The 16,214-nt window shown below is 32.6% G+C and overlaps 1 protein-coding gene and 1 non-coding gene across 2 annotated transcripts; both read right to left on the bottom strand.

Annotated features, from left to right (window-relative positions):
• Positions 1-760: 760 nt before the first annotated feature.
• Positions 761-1,129, bottom strand: LOC142620450 (phenylacetaldehyde oxime monooxygenase CYP71AN24-like). The gene has a single exon (XM_075793812.1). It carries the CDS (start codon positions 1,127-1,129, stop codon positions 761-763), a length of 369 nt encoding a protein of 122 aa, XP_075649927.1.
• Positions 1,130-9,863: 8,734 nt separating this feature from the next.
• On the bottom strand, positions 9,864-9,965 carry LOC142621386 (U6 spliceosomal RNA). The gene has a single exon (XR_012841767.1). It is a non-coding gene; the product is annotated as a U6 spliceosomal RNA (small nuclear RNA).
• Positions 9,966-16,214: the final 6,249 nt, after the last annotated feature.

Below are 16,214 nucleotides of genomic sequence, written 5' to 3' on the forward strand. Positions count from 1 at the left end.
ACCTCACTACAAATCCACCCTAGATCAAAACCTATAACCACCTCCATTTCAAATCCACCCCAAATTAGACCCACCACCTTAAACAACCATCGACCACAAAACCCAAATAAAAAAACTCAAACCCACAACAAACCCACCACAGATCGAAAACCACCACCACCAAAATACCCACAACAAACCACAACCCATCATTGACAACCATCAACCACCATAACCACGATCCACAAATCACACCGTATTGAGCGAGAAGCGAAAGCCAGAGGAGGAGCTACCGCCGCTGTGGAAGACAAGCCTCTGCTCCTACTTCAGGCATGACACAAGGTCCTGCAGCCACGGCGACACGTGTAAGTACACGCACGGTGAGGAGGAGCTCCGTCCGCGACCCGATAACACGTGGGACCTGACCTCTGATCGTGCAAAGAAGGCCATGAGGTCTGATTCGAGTGCAGAGAGGTTAGGATTAGCAAAAAAAAAATGCAGAGAGATCAGAGGGAAGAAGAACGAAGGAGGTAGAGAGAGAGTAGACCTGTTGCATTTGAGAAATGAGAAAAAAAAAATAAAAGAAAGAAGTAAAATGACTAACAGATGCTAACGGGGTTATGGATTAAAATATCTTCAGGGACAAAATTGTCTTTTTAGGATGAAATTGGTAGGTTTTAAAATGTTTTGGACTTAGTTGGATATTATCACAAACCTCAGGGGTGGTTTGAGGAATTTACCCATAAGAAAAATTACAATGGTGAATCTCTTAATGGAATGATCAAGAAGAGTATGGTATTGCAACAAGCTCGAGAGGAACTTTCTTAAACACAGTGAGGGCATTAACTTCAGTCATGTCCAAGTCTTTCCCTACCTTAGAACTAGGCAACTTCCAATCAAACCAGCATAGAAGGTTGGCAATGACATATTTTGCTATAGCAACACCGAATAAAATTCCTGGGCACCCCCTTCTCCCACCTCCAAATAGGATTAATTCAATGTCTAGTGATTTGAAATCAACTTGATTGTCTTTCAATCTCTCTGAGATGAACTCTTCAGGCCTATCCCATATTTTTGGGTCCCTTTGGATTGCAAAAACATTGATCAACACTCTTGTTTTGGACAGAATATTATAACCTCCAAATTTCATACATGCTAATGCAGTCTCATATTTTCTTTAAGAATGCATTTCAAGTAATCCGTTTGACTAATATCTTTCACTTCTATATGTGACTCTGTACGTACTACTCTTCTTATCTCTTCTTGTGCTCACTTCAATGTACTTGGACTTCTTATGAGCTCTGCCATTGCCCATTACAAGAGAGGAATTGATACTATAGTATCAATTCCTCCAACAAAAATGTCTTCAAATTTTTAGAAAATTTTTTATAAAAAGAAAAAGAAAAAGGTACCTTATTTTTTGACAACTTTTTATTTTTCACATAAAAATGATATCAAAACTTTTTTAAAATTTTGTATTAACAAATGCCCTGAGAACCACCATCAATTTGACCCTTAAACTTTAAATGTGTGTGTTGAGCATATGCCCATGTTTCTCTTTGTCTGTGCTTGTGTGTGTGCACGCACTTGCATGAGAGAGAGAGAGAGAGAGAGAGAGAGAGAGAGAGAGAGACCAATAAGAGTGCTTGGAGATTTTATGAGTGAGCTCAAAGTCAAGCTTGCCACTCTTTTGAAGCTCAAGCAAATTATCCACAAAATCATTCTTATTAGGTAGACCATCATCACCTTTCATCATCATATGTTTTTTAACCACTTGATCAAGAAAAACATCTATTTCTCCAAAAGTAGATTTTAAACATGGTATAAATCCTATTAAAACATCAATCCACCTCAAAGAAGGGAAAAAAGATCTCCCAAATTGAATGCTACAAATAATTAAAAACTCACAAATCAAATGCGTGAAGCATGAATGATTCAAATCATGTCTTGTGTTTGACACAATCTCCTTAAAGCAGATTTTGCCCATCACACAATCTGTGGTGTTTTGAGACTCACGAATGTCTACCTCCCAAGATAAAATGATCTACAGTTCGAAGAAGAAGCACTCTAGGTTCGTGCTCTACAAACTATTCTATGTCTCTTTCTTTCTCTTTGACTCAAATGAATGCAGAAAATTATTTTCTCTCTGAGAGAGTTTTTTTCCAAAAGTTATTTTTTCATGAATAAGGGATTATGAAAATATACATAACTTTAAAACTGAAACACTGTTTCAGAGATAACTGTTATATATAGACTTACTGACTCAAAAATAAAATAATAAAATATTATTATTATTAATTGGATAAGTGGGCCTAGTCCACACATGCCTAAAGCCCAATCCAAAATCTATCCCAAAACTCTTATTCTCTATCATTTCCAATGTGGGACTCAAGGAAATTCACCACTTTAATATCATGTTAAAGTGGTCACATTAGGAGTCAATTTCTTATTCACTCCATACTAACAATCCCCCACATGAATGGAAATTGATAAAGCACAATGCAAATGATGATGCAGACACAGAGAGAGTAGAAAAAAAATTACTGTATTGGGAGAGGTGGCTTTTGGCTTTGAACCTTCTTTTGTGAAAGACTATCGGACATACTAGCTAATCAGTAAACACTCATATAGGTGACTCTTATTAAGAGTATCCTGTTATACCCCACTTGGAATTCTAAGATATAAAAATCATTAAAAGCAAAGCTTACCTTGAACATCGCTTACCTTGAACATTGCTTACAGGCATTACTATTTCATCATAAGAATGGGCGGGAGATATAGGGTCTATTTAGATAGAACTTATTGCTGAAAACTAAAAACACTGTAGCAAAATAATTTTTAAATGTGTGAATAGTATCGTGGGACCCATTTTTAATGAAAAAGTTGCTGAAAAGTTATATTTGTAGGTCCCATGAACAGTGCACGGGTGCACTATTCACACAAAAAAGTCCAAATCTGCGGCTGTGAACAGTACGTTACAGTACATAAACAATGAAAACTATCTCCTCTAAAACGCGTGAAGCAGGGGAAAAAAAGAAGAAGAAGAAAACGTGAAAACACAAAACTCAGACACAAAAACGTGAATCCAAACACTCACATAACCTTCGTAGTGATAAAAACTAGTCTCCACAATTTTTTTGTCCCTTTGAAAACCTAGATCTTGGGATCTCCAGTCAACTAGGTGGGGTTATCGTAATGGAAACTTTAGGTCATTAGCTTTAACCCCATTCCCCTTGATGAGCAGTTTACTTATTCTCTACTCAAACTTTTGGTTGATGGATCCGCTAAATTCTCTTTTGACTTTATGAAGTCAATGGAAATAATTTCATTAGAGAGCAACTGCCTCACAGTATTATGTCGAGATGTATCGTTGTACATATGACTTTGTGCCCTACCTATAGTTGATTTGCTATCACAATGTATACAAATAGGAAGCACATGTTTTATCCACATCGGCATATCCTCCAGGAAATGACGAAGCCACTATGCTTCTTCTCCTACTTTGTCCAATGCAATAAATTCATATTCCATTGTGGATCTAGCAATGCATATTTGCTTAGAAGACTTTCAAGATACCGTTGCACCACCAAGTGTAAAGACATATCCACTCGTGGATTTGGTGTCTTTTGTGTCGGATAAACAATTAGCATCACTATACCCTTCTAGTACAGCTAGATACCAAGTGTAATGCAACCCATAGTTTAGGGTATATTTCAAATACCTCAAAACCCTAACTAATGCCTTGCAGTGGTCTTCCCTTTGATTACTAGTGTATTTACTCAACTTGCTGACAGAATATACTATGTCAGGTCTAGTGTAGTTCATTATATACATAAGACTGCCTATTATTTTTGAATACTCCAATTGAGATATTCCTTGTCCTTTATTTTTAGTTAGATGTAAATTTACATCTATAGGTGTTTTCACTGGTCTGTCATCATATTTCTTGAATTTCTCAAGAACTTTCTTAACATAATGTAATTGAGATTAGACAAGTCCATCAGATTTTCTAGAAGTCTTCATTCCTAGTATCACATCTGCAACACCTAAATCTTTCATGTCGAACTCACCAGTCAACATTCTCTTGATAGCTTTAATGATATCATTATTGCTAACTATAATGAGCATATCATCAACATAGAGACACACAATGACATAGCCATTTGCAGTATCTTTAATCTACACACATTTATCACACTCAACCCATTTGACATCATTACATTATCAAATTTCTCATGCCATTACTTTAGAGCTTGCTTTAATCCATAAAGAGATATAACAAGCCTGCACAATTTTTTTTCTTGACCAGGAACAATGAACCTCTCTTGTTGTTCCATATAAATCTCCTCATTTAATTCACTATTCAAGAATGTTGTTTTTACATCTATTTGATGTATCACTAGGTTATGCAACGCTGCAATAGCCACCAACATCTGAATAGACGTTATTCTTATAACATGTGAATATGTGTCAAAATAATCCACGCCTTCCTTTTATTTGTAATCCTTTACAACAAGTCTTGCCTTGTACTTGTCAATAGATCCATCAGCCTTTAATTTCCTCTTAAATATCCATTTATATCCTAGAGGTTTACAACCTAGTGGAAGATCCACTAGTTCCCATGTATGATTTTGAATGATGATTCAATCTCACTATTGACAGCTTCTTTCTAGAAAGACGCCTCAGGTGTAGAGATAGCTTCCTTGAAGCTTTGAGGTTCATCTTCTAACATATAAGTTAGACCAAACAATTTTGACGTTTTAGCCCTCTTACTACGTCTAGGCTCAACCGCATTCATCTCTTCCATCAACTCTTGATCATGAGAGGTACTAGATGTAGACTCAAAGTTTCTCTTAAGAGGACTTGAATCTTGTGTGGATTTGTAAGGAAATATTTCTTCAAAGAATGACACATTCTTTGATTCAATAATTGTATTGGCATGCAAGTCAAGAATGTCAGACTTATAAATTAGAAACCGATATGCAGTATTGTTATGAGCATAACCGATGAAAACACAATAAATGGTTTTTGGTCCTATCTTTGTCCTTTTAGGAATAGGAACCACCACTTTTGCCAAACACCCCCACACCTTTAAGAATTTATAGTAAGGTGTTCTACCTTTCCATAATTCATTAGATGTCTTATTAGTTTTTTTTTTTAGGTAATTTATTAAGAATAAAATTGGTGGAAAGAATAGCTTCCCCCCACAAGTTCTGTGGGAAACCAAAATTTATCAACATTGCATTCATCATTTCTTTTAAGGTTCTATTTTTCCTTTCAGCAACTCCATTTTCTTGAGGTAAATAAGGTGCAGTGGTTTGATGAACAATACCATGCTGTAAACAGAACTCACCAAAAGGTGATTTATATTCCCCACCTCTACCACTCCTTAAAACCTTAATCTTTTTGTTGAGATAATTCTCAACCTCATTCTTATGTTGCATGGATGCCTCAATTGCCTCATCCTTGCTCCTTAGCAAGTACACATAATAGTATCTAGTGCAATTATCTATGAAAGTGATGAAATATTTCTTACCACCTCTAGTTTGTACAGATTTCATGTCACATTCATCACTATGTATTAAATCTAGAGGTTCAATGCTTCTTTCAACTAATTTAAAAGATGCTCTAGCCATCTTAGCTTCCACACAAGTTTCACATATATAATTAAATTCAATTTTAAATTTATCAATCTATCTAAAGTATAATAATTAACATGACCCAATCTACCATGCCAAACATTAGATAACTCAAGCATGTAAACAGAAGATGCACCCTTATTATTATCAATAGTAAGAAAAGCAATCATTACATTCATCTTAAACAAGTCATTGTTCAAATATCTTTTGCCCAAATACATTCCACTCTTAAAGAGTGAAAATTTATCAGACTCAAAAACCAACTTAAAACCATTCTTGCTTAACAATGAGCCAGATACAAGGTTCTTTTGAATGTCTAGCACATGTAGTACATCCTTCAAAGTAAAAAACTTGCCTGTAGTTATCTTTAGCACAATCTTTCCATTTCCTTCAATCTTAGAAGTTGAAGAATTACCCATGAAAATTTTTTCTCCATTACCCACAGGATTATATGTAGAAAACATTTTCTTTTTTGAGCATATATGGTGTGTAGCCCTAGTATCCACCCACTATTCCTTGGTATTTCCTCCTACCAAGTTCACTTCAGAATTCACCGCAGAAAGGTTCGTGTTGGTTCGAGCCACAACAAGTTTCACAACAATTTTGTTTGACATCTTTGTTCGACAAAATTCAAACAAATTGATCCTCAAAACCAGCCAAGCTTAAGAAATAAATATAAAAATTAACTTCCAAATGTTACTGTGCAAAAAGAAAGTTAAGCCAACTATTTTTTTTTTTCCTTCAACACCGAAATACAGAAATAGAGCACAAACACACTTAACAACATAATCTAAATAATGCCCAGCCAAGCAAATAAGACAAAAAAGCTTAATAGCATATAATATATTATAAGCTAACTATTTTTCAAAATCAAACAATGAAGGCACAATACGTACAAACCAACAAATAAATAGACCAATGCCCAGCTAAACAAAGATTCAAATAAGACAAAAAAAAAAGCCCTAATAAAATAATATAATCAAGAAGATGGAAAGATCAACTAACAAATAATGTATAAAACATTCTACAGTCAAGCACGAGAATCGAAATTATCAACAGATCAAAGTTCACAATAAACACAAACTCAGTTTTTCAAGTTTTGCGCAGAGTATATACAATTACCGATTTAGTGTTTTACAACAAATACAAAATTTCTTTCACTGTAAATCACAAAAATAAATTAAAATATATAAAATCTGCTTTAAGATTTTTGGATTTTTTTCAACAATTTCTTTTGTATTAAAGCAAAAGGAATAACATACAAATCTAAAAATAAGTAATAACACAAATAAATGTGATAGACAAACACAATAAATAGATACTGTATATATAAGGAGAAATTTGCAAATAATTAGAAACTCACAGACCAAATGCGTGAAAGATGAATGATTCAGATCAAGTCTTGTATTTGACACAATCTCCTTAAAGTGGACTTTGTCCCTCACACAATCTGTGGTGTTTTGAGACTCGCGGACATTTGCTTCCCAGGATAAAATGATCTACAGCACGAAGAAGAAGCACTCTAGATTCATGCTCTGCAAACTACTCTGTGTCTCTTTCTCTCTCTTTGACTCAAATGAATGCAAAAAATTATTTTCTCTCTGAGTTTTTTTTTTTTTTTTTCCAAAAGCTATTTTTCATGAATGAGAACTATGAAAATATACGTAACTTTAAAACTAAAACACTGTTTCAGAGATAACTACTATAAACAGACTTACTAACTCAAAAATAAAATACTAAAATATTATTATTATTAATTGGAAAAGTAGGCCTAGTCCACACATGCTAAAGCCCAACCCAATATCCAGCCCAAAACTCATATTCTCTACCATTTCCAATGTGGGACTCAAGGATTTTCACCACTTTAATATTATGATAAAGTAATCATATTATGAGTCAATTTTTTATCTACTCCATACTAACAGAGGCCCAAGCCAAACATTTGTAATTGCCTTGTGCGTCTTTGATTGGTGCTGGAAATCACAGAAGCTACCCCAAATCCTCAACTTCAGGTGACTTCAAAATATCCTGGAGATTGGATTTGTAATCGGTGTCTCAACTTGTACAGCCAAATGCTATTGAAGAGAAGAGGCTGGTGCAACTAGTTGTTAGCAAGGGCAGGGAACCTAGTTACAAGAACATCTACGTACATAGAACTAGGGGGCTTTGTAATTGTTTTGTATTACAACTATCTTCAAATTGGATCGGTTTGTTGATTGCTGGGCTAGTGCTTAAGAGATTTTTTGCAAATTGTGGGTTTTTCCCTTTGTAAATACATCATGCGTTTGGGTGTGTCAGTTGTATTTGCTGTGATTATGATTTATCTCCTTTTTTTTTTTTTGGAGAAAGGATTATGATTTATCTTTGCTATTTGGCTTTTGGCTAAGTAATTAATTGGACCTAATTTGAACGATTGGTTAAAATTGGTAGATAGCCATTACAAGGGGTTTAAACTTTAAAGTATAAATTTTAATTTTATTTCATTAAATTCATACCATTTTTAAACGCCCATCTAATTTGGAATGCAGAAATTTATAATTTTGATAAGATTGTTCAAATGAAGAGGGTAGTCTATCTTTTGATAAATGTCCGATAGTCTCAAAAGTATAAACCATTAGAAAAACCTTTTAAGATATAGTGTAGACAAGGTTCAAACTTGAAGCCACTGAAGCCACCCACTCTGATTACATGGTAAAATATTGGTTACTCCAAAAGCTTAAACCATAAAAAATTGGTCAATCTATTAACTTAATCAATCTTTTAACAGCTCTATCCTGTGCAGTAACAAGAATTTTGAAATGATTGTTCAAGATTAGATTGAAGTTTACAAAATTGAAATAAGAAATTGGAAATTTATATTTGGTCTTTGATCATTTAGGATGCAATTTAAACTGATTTTAAATTTTGTGAGATTTGAGGTTTGTTTTTTAATCAGTTTCCCAATGACGGAGAAACCAAAAGTGGAGGAAGTATGTTCTCCAAAATAAATAAATAAAACAGTGGAGGAAGTATTACATTTTGATATTAATGTCCATCAAATAGCAAATATCTTTATTATTTGGAGCAATGAATAAATTTCTTATACTTCATTATCAAACAAATAAAACTAGGGAGACAATATTTTCATTGTAAAGCTTTTTTTTTATATTTAATTTTAAGAAATGTTAAACCTATAGCGTCCGCTCCTAATGATATCTTATTATCATCAGACCAAGACACCAATTAGTTTTTATTGTTAACGAGAATTGAACTTCAGATCTCTTATACAACTATTAGAAACTTTACCGATTGAGTTAATTAAAACCCACCAATAAAGCTTAGATGACAAGCTTTTAATAATAAGTAAGAAAAAAAAATGTCAGTAATGGACTCAAATAAGAACTAGTAATAAATTACCACATAAGCATTGTTGTAAAAATATTGTGGCTCCATCACTACTCTTATTAAACAGTTGAGAAAAAATATTTCAATAATCTTTATAAAATTAACAAAAATACGTATATCAAAAAGTGATTAGGATGAATTTTGCCTTCAACTAACAAGAAATTGGAAATTTCATTTTGGTCTTTAAATAATTCCAGAGTCCATTTTAACCCATTTTGAAAAGCTATAAATGCATGGTGACTTTTGGTACTTTTTTTTTTTAATACAAGATAGAATTTCTACTCTAACCTAATCTAAGTATATATGTGTGTAAAGCTCTCTCCTGAAGACTTGAACCCGAGCCTTTGCCCCCTCCTCCCACACCCTACAAACATTTATACTTGTAGAGTGACCACCGCATAAAAGGTGCGCGGTTGTGGCTTTTGATACTTTGAAGTCATAATTTTTTGTACTCAGCTCTTCAGTTATAAAGTTTTCACACCTTGACTGTTTAAGCAATGCTAAATTAATATCTAAAATAATAAAGTTGAATAATCACATGTTTATATGTGTAAGATGACATAGATCGTTGGCATTTTATGATTTATATTACACATATAAAACCCTATAAAAATCTCCTATAACAAATTTTTTTTTTTTTTAATGAAGCAATTAGTCTTTTTGGAGGATAGTAAACCATGACATTCTCCTGAACACCACGACTAACAGTAAAAAATTAAAATTTTTCTCATTCTCCGTGTGTTTTTAATAACCTAATTCCATCCTGAAATTTATTTTTGTTTTTAAATTATTCAATAGTGCTAGCTAGTTTCAATCCAATTGAATTGACCGATGAAAAGGTAGGAGCACATTTATGTAGGGAATAGGAATAAGGTTATAATAAAGAAGCTTGTCGTCCTTGCGCAGAGGATATGCTAATTTTTTCTGTATCGTTCTAAGTCTCCGAAGGTATTATAATTAAGAAGCTTGAAAGGATAGTTATTTCTATTGTCTATTTGGAGATAATACCGGCATATAATTGTGAATTTATGTGACACGATTTCTTTTTCGCTTCAAATCCTTCCCATGCATCTTTGAACAAATCGATTCAACTGTCGATCTTTTCATGAACAAAGACCAGATACCACTATCGGATATTTGGTTTCTGCCATCATTATCTTTCCATGTTGTGCTTTCATCTTCTTCCAACCTATTTCATTTGTCATTGTTTCAATGTGTCTCTTCTCTTTTCCCATATGTTGTCTTCCCTCCGTTGCTGTCAATATCGACCCACAGGTTTCATTTGTTAGACTTTGTTTTCTTGTCTACTTATGCTTAATTAATCTTTCATTGTGTTTCTGTTTTCTCATGAATATATATATGATGGACCAACGAAATGTCTTACCCAAAGGACCTCATCAAGAACATTCATTCACCTTGCCACGACATGGACAAAGGCAGACAAATCATTAATAAGAGGTTTCAATGCCTTGATCAGTTACCAATTAGTTGTCAAGGCATTGGAAGCTCATCAACACCTGCATTAATAAGCCCTGAAGCGTTACAAAAAGAGCACTAAAGCCACAATTAAACCCCAACGGCTAGAAACCGTGGAGCTATATATACCAGTCCATCAGAACCAGACCAGGTACATACACATAAAAATATACAAGTTTTTTTTTATACAAAATATAATTTATATTCTAACATAATGTAAGTGTATATGTATGTGAATCTTTTTCCTAGAGACTTGAACCCGGCTCTTGCCCCCTACACCTCATAAGCACTTATACTTGTAGAGTGACCACTGCACCAAATGTATACGGTGGTAAAAAATATACAATTACGTATATAATTTAATTACTTATGGTGTACATTAAATACACTTTAATTTAATGAGTTCTGTATGACATAAAAATAAGTTGAGGGAATAAAAAATGCATTAGTCAGCTATATAAATACATTACATATTTTTAGTAAAAATCTAGGAGGGGCATTATTGAGATTTTTATCCAAAATTATTATTTTTTAACCAAAAATGCAAGAGGCAGTTAGGATTTTTGAAAAGTCATAGAGGGTCATGGCCTCCCTATCCCTCCCTTCCCTCCGCCCTGACCAAAAGGTTTGGTGCCTTTGGACCAATGATCCTCCCATAAGAAAAAACAAAACAAAAAACTCTTAATGGAGGAGAAAACTCTTACAAAAATTTTCTTTTGCACAATTTAAGCAAATGTTAAGATTTGTAATATGTGCAACTTATTTAGCCAATGCATTTGACCGAATCCTAGTTAAACAATGATATTGTTTTGGCCGTATTCAACCAGGAATTGTATCAACAAAAGCAACACTTGCCATATATATATATAAACACATGTGGCAAAACATATGGACATATGTTTAATTAGAGAGTTTGGCACGCCTAAAGAATATAATTAACAATATCTCTCCGATCTTTGTAATGAGAGAGCTCTCTGAATGCATTTGGAATTTAGATTTTGGTGATAGTATTTTTGTTGTACTTTTATTTTTTAATTTCTCATAAACCTATTATATATTCTTTGGTTTCAGAATAAGTAGGTTAGCTTTCGATATCTAAACAAACATAAAACATAACAGACAAGTAAAAAAAAGCGAGGGAATAATATTTGTAGACATAACCTCCACTATCCCCTCAAAAAAAAATAATAATAATCTCCACTGCTTATAAACCATGGACGATAAAGGTTATTATTACAATGAACAACCATAGATGAAAAGAATAACCCTAAAGTTAATAAACCCTAGATGCAAAGGAACAACCATAAATTGTAGACAGAACAGCTTAATAAAATTTGAAATGCCATTTAAGCACATTTCAAACTTTTACAACCCAATTGCAACTTATATCACAAATTATTGTGGAATGTGGACTGACTACCAAATATAAGCATCTCCAACTAGCCATGTCAAAATGGGACTAGGGGGCTGCAGCTGAAGAGGGATAACGGAAACAGAAAACAGAAGAAATATATTCGACAAAGCAATTCAACATCATTCTTTTCACTGATCTCCTTTTTGCTGGAATTACACCTTCACGCTTAGGCACGAAGTGCGTCTCTTCCTTGGCGGTAATCAATTCCTCGTATGGTTTAACCTGCTTAAGCACCATTTCCATTTCCTCACCAGTGTAATATGATTTCATGTGTCAGATGTAAGAATGTGAAGCTTTTAACTTTTCTTATATGTGTGTGTGTGGGGGTAGGAATGGCGTCATTGGGCTGAACAATTTGCGTAACACACGTCCAAAACCAAAGCTGCTTGAGTGGAAATTTGAAAAACATCATCAATTAAATATTCGAGTGTGATTTAAGGGGGATGAAGACTTTTGAGGTTTTTATGGGCCATATGAAAGACCAATTCACAATTCGATCTTTTTGTCAGTCCATGTACAACAATTTTCCGTGTGAACCCTTAGGTCTACTTTTTCAATAAAGGACAATTATAAGTTTACATTGATAATACAATATAAATTAAGAATTTATCTTTAGAAAAAGTGATGTTGTCTTACATTATGTGTATAGTGCAATAGTACACTTGTGTAATTTTCTTTATATCTTTGAAAGAAAGACACTTGTGTATTTCATTAAGTTTAAATGTATTTCAATTTTGGTATAAGCCAAGATTTATTTAGTTCAAGTGGCATTTTTTTTAGTACATTTTACGTCATGTAATTCATATATTATACAAAAATAATAATATTTGAATATTTGAATTATACTTTTATTATATGATATATGAATTACTTGACGTAAAATGTACTTATAATATATGAATTACATGATTATTTGAACCTTCAATTTAGAGAAAACTTTATCCTTAGTAAAATATAAGCAGTATACTATAAATACTGCTTATTATAATCAAATAATCATGTGTATTATATGAATATATTTTAATACACAAGTGTCTTAATATATGAATATTTGAATATATGAGTATTACAATTCAAATAATAATGTACGAATATATTTTAATTATGTGACTTAGGAAGACATCCAACTGACCAAGTCACATAACTACTTAAGAATATTTAATATGTTATAGAATTATAAACATAGTTTAATGTTTATTTGGATTGTTATGTAGTAAAACTTTCACTTAAACATATAGAAAAAACAGTTTTTTTTTATGGATATAACTTTTTTTACAACTTACAAAAGTGGCCAATTATGAGTAGTAGATGGCTAGCCACTTTCATATACATTTATTATCTACTCGCAATCAATCATTTCAGCAAAATATAGCAAAATTTTGTGGTCCTAAACTTTCTCTATAAGTTAAAATAATTATGTACTTCTTTTACCAACCATGCATTTGGATTTATTCCTGTTATAAAGCCAAGGGGAAAGCACAAGTGTTTAATCCTACAGCAACTAGAGAATCAAAATACAGTTCAGATTCATTCACATAACACGTGCATGAGGCGCGCCGCAAATATATAGGTCTATTTGGGAAGTAGTGCTTGCGGCCAGTGGGTCAACTGGTGCCATTATCCTTATGCATGCATTAGCCATTGGGCCAACGAGAAGTCATTCCCTTTTGTCCTTCGGTTGGAAATGAAGGGGCGAGACCAAAGTCTGAGACATGCATGTTACGATTCTCTTTTCAACTACCACAATCTTTTCCACAAAACAGAGCCCCTCGTTGAGACTTTCTAGAGGAATTCTACTTTCTAGGTTTCACACGTCTATCTGAGATATTTTCCTGTTATACCAAAGATAATCCTTAGAACCCGGATTGTATTTTTCTTCTATCACATCTTTCCTATCATATCAAACATTTTCATCATCTGTCTCCTTACGATGAACTTGTCGTCACAATTCCACTGTATTCCTATTTATTGCAGGGAAAACTTCTTAACTAGATGTGTGAGTAATTATTGTATAGTCCGGGAGCAATGCTCCGGATTACCCAATAAATTTCCTACATGCGGATGGATTCACACACAGACGAAAATGCAAGAATCACTTACACTATTTATTTCAGCGTTAATAGTTTTTAGAAAATTATTTATTTTCTAAAAAATTATCTCATTTTTAAGTGTTTGGTGACGATCTTGAAAATGAGCTTGATAATGTTTTCTAGTGTTTGGTATACAATTTTTTTTTAATTTTTGAATAATTTAAAACATGTGTATTAGGTAAACCAACTAATGTAATTAATATAGATAAAAACCAAGTATGAATTTAGTTTTCATATTAAAATTTTGAATAGATACAATCAAAATTAGTTGTCAATAACTTTTAATTATCTACTCATTTTGCTGGTACACTAATTTTTTTCAATAGTCAACCACAAGTCTTCAATATTACTCTTAATTATGTATTTGCATAATACATAATGTATCTGCATAATATATCATTACTGTATAGAATCTGCATAATGTATTTTCCAACAAATGCAACTCACCTAAACAATTATCATTCATTTTATAACAATATTATTAATTTGTTGTATAGATTATCCTATGTAAAATAAATTTAGAGTACTATAAGCACTATATTTAAAGTTTTTGTCTTTTGCTTCATTCATTCTTTCTTCTTATTATTTTTTATATAAAAAAAAAAAATTGCACTTTTATGTGCATAAAGAAGTAACATTTGCTTAGAATCCATTAAACCAAAAATTTCTTTGAGAAAAAAAATCAAGCTTGAAATTTAAATAAAAAAATATATGATTAGAGAAAAAAATGAGAGAGCTTACCATGAGAGAGAAGACACCAAAAAATTATGTTTCCTACAGCTACAAAAGAATATAATATTTATAGGAGATGAAACGTGTGAGAGAAAAATTGAAAAACAACCTATAGAATTTAAACACTGAAAAATATGAAAAATTATCTTTACAGAAAATTTTCCAACGAAACATATAAAGCGTTATAGTATGTCTAGCACGCAATTTTCATATTGAACATAAACTGTTTTAAACATACACTCCAAAGACAACAAAAATAGTGACTTAAAAGGATCGTGACTTCTAATTTCAAACATCACGACTTGTACTATATTTTTTCTATCACATATTTCCTATTATATCAAACATTTTCATTATCTGTCTCCTTACAATGTACTTGTCACAATTCAACCATAATATTCCTAATTATTGTAACGTCGACGAAAGATAAAACTGCGGATAGCGAGATTCAACCGGAATCGCTTTTTCAATGTTGGCATGTTTCACTAAGCAAATTCAAACTCGGTTCATGCATGCATTGGGGTTTTAACTTGTGTTCCTTTTCAGAATAACAGGTACCAAAAAATTGACATGTTCACATTGATGGAAGTAAATATGTTAGACAATCAAATGTGATTTTCACAAATTTCATTATTAGACAGAAAACTGAGTAACAATTTGGTCATTGGATTTTTTTTTTTTTTTTTTTAAATTTGACTCCTGCATTTTAACTTTATAATTTAAACATTCTGTTAGTATTCTTCTTAAAAATAATAGATTTAATTATTATCATCCAAAAATTAATAGAGTTAATTATTTGTTTGAGAAGATAGCAGATTTAATTATATTATGTATGAATGATAATAATGATATTTTTTTAAAGGATCATGTTAACGAATACCCTAAGGGCAATTTTTAATAAATCATTTTAAAAAAGTTTTGACATCACTTTTACAGAAAATATAAAAAGTTGTCCAAAAAAATAATTGTTTTATTATTGTTGAGGGTTCTTTTTACGTTTCTTGTACCTTAGACACGCGTCTTGATGTTATTGGACAACGCTTAGTCTAAGTTTTTTCTAAAAAAGGAAGTTGGGCTTGGCGCTCTACGAAATGGGCTCCAAAGTATCATTCTACCGCTGCTAGTTTGTGTGTAAACATTAACTCCAAAGTTCAAGAGAAAACACTGCAAAGTGAGCTTATCTTCTGTTTCTATCGCAAAATGAACTTTTCTCTTAATATTGGTCATGTGCATTGCACATGACCTTGTGCCCTGTGTCTCTCTTTTTGTTTGACACATGTCCCTGTATGTAGCAAGTGCTACAACCTTATGTGCAAGAAATCCTTGTCCATGATTAATTACCATTCCCTTTCCCTTGTAACCATTAAATTAGAACGCAATGACCAAATGCAAAAATTGTGTTTCTTAGCTGGTTCTTTAGAACTTTTTCCCGCTTATTGTTGACACTCTATTTTATAACCTTTTTTTAGTTTCACATTAGGAATAAAATCGTAATTTTGA

This window comes from Castanea sativa, chromosome 12 (assembly GCF_040712315.1).
Source record: "Castanea sativa cultivar Marrone di Chiusa Pesio chromosome 12, ASM4071231v1".
Taxonomy (NCBI): Eukaryota; Viridiplantae; Streptophyta; class Magnoliopsida; order Fagales; family Fagaceae; genus Castanea; species Castanea sativa.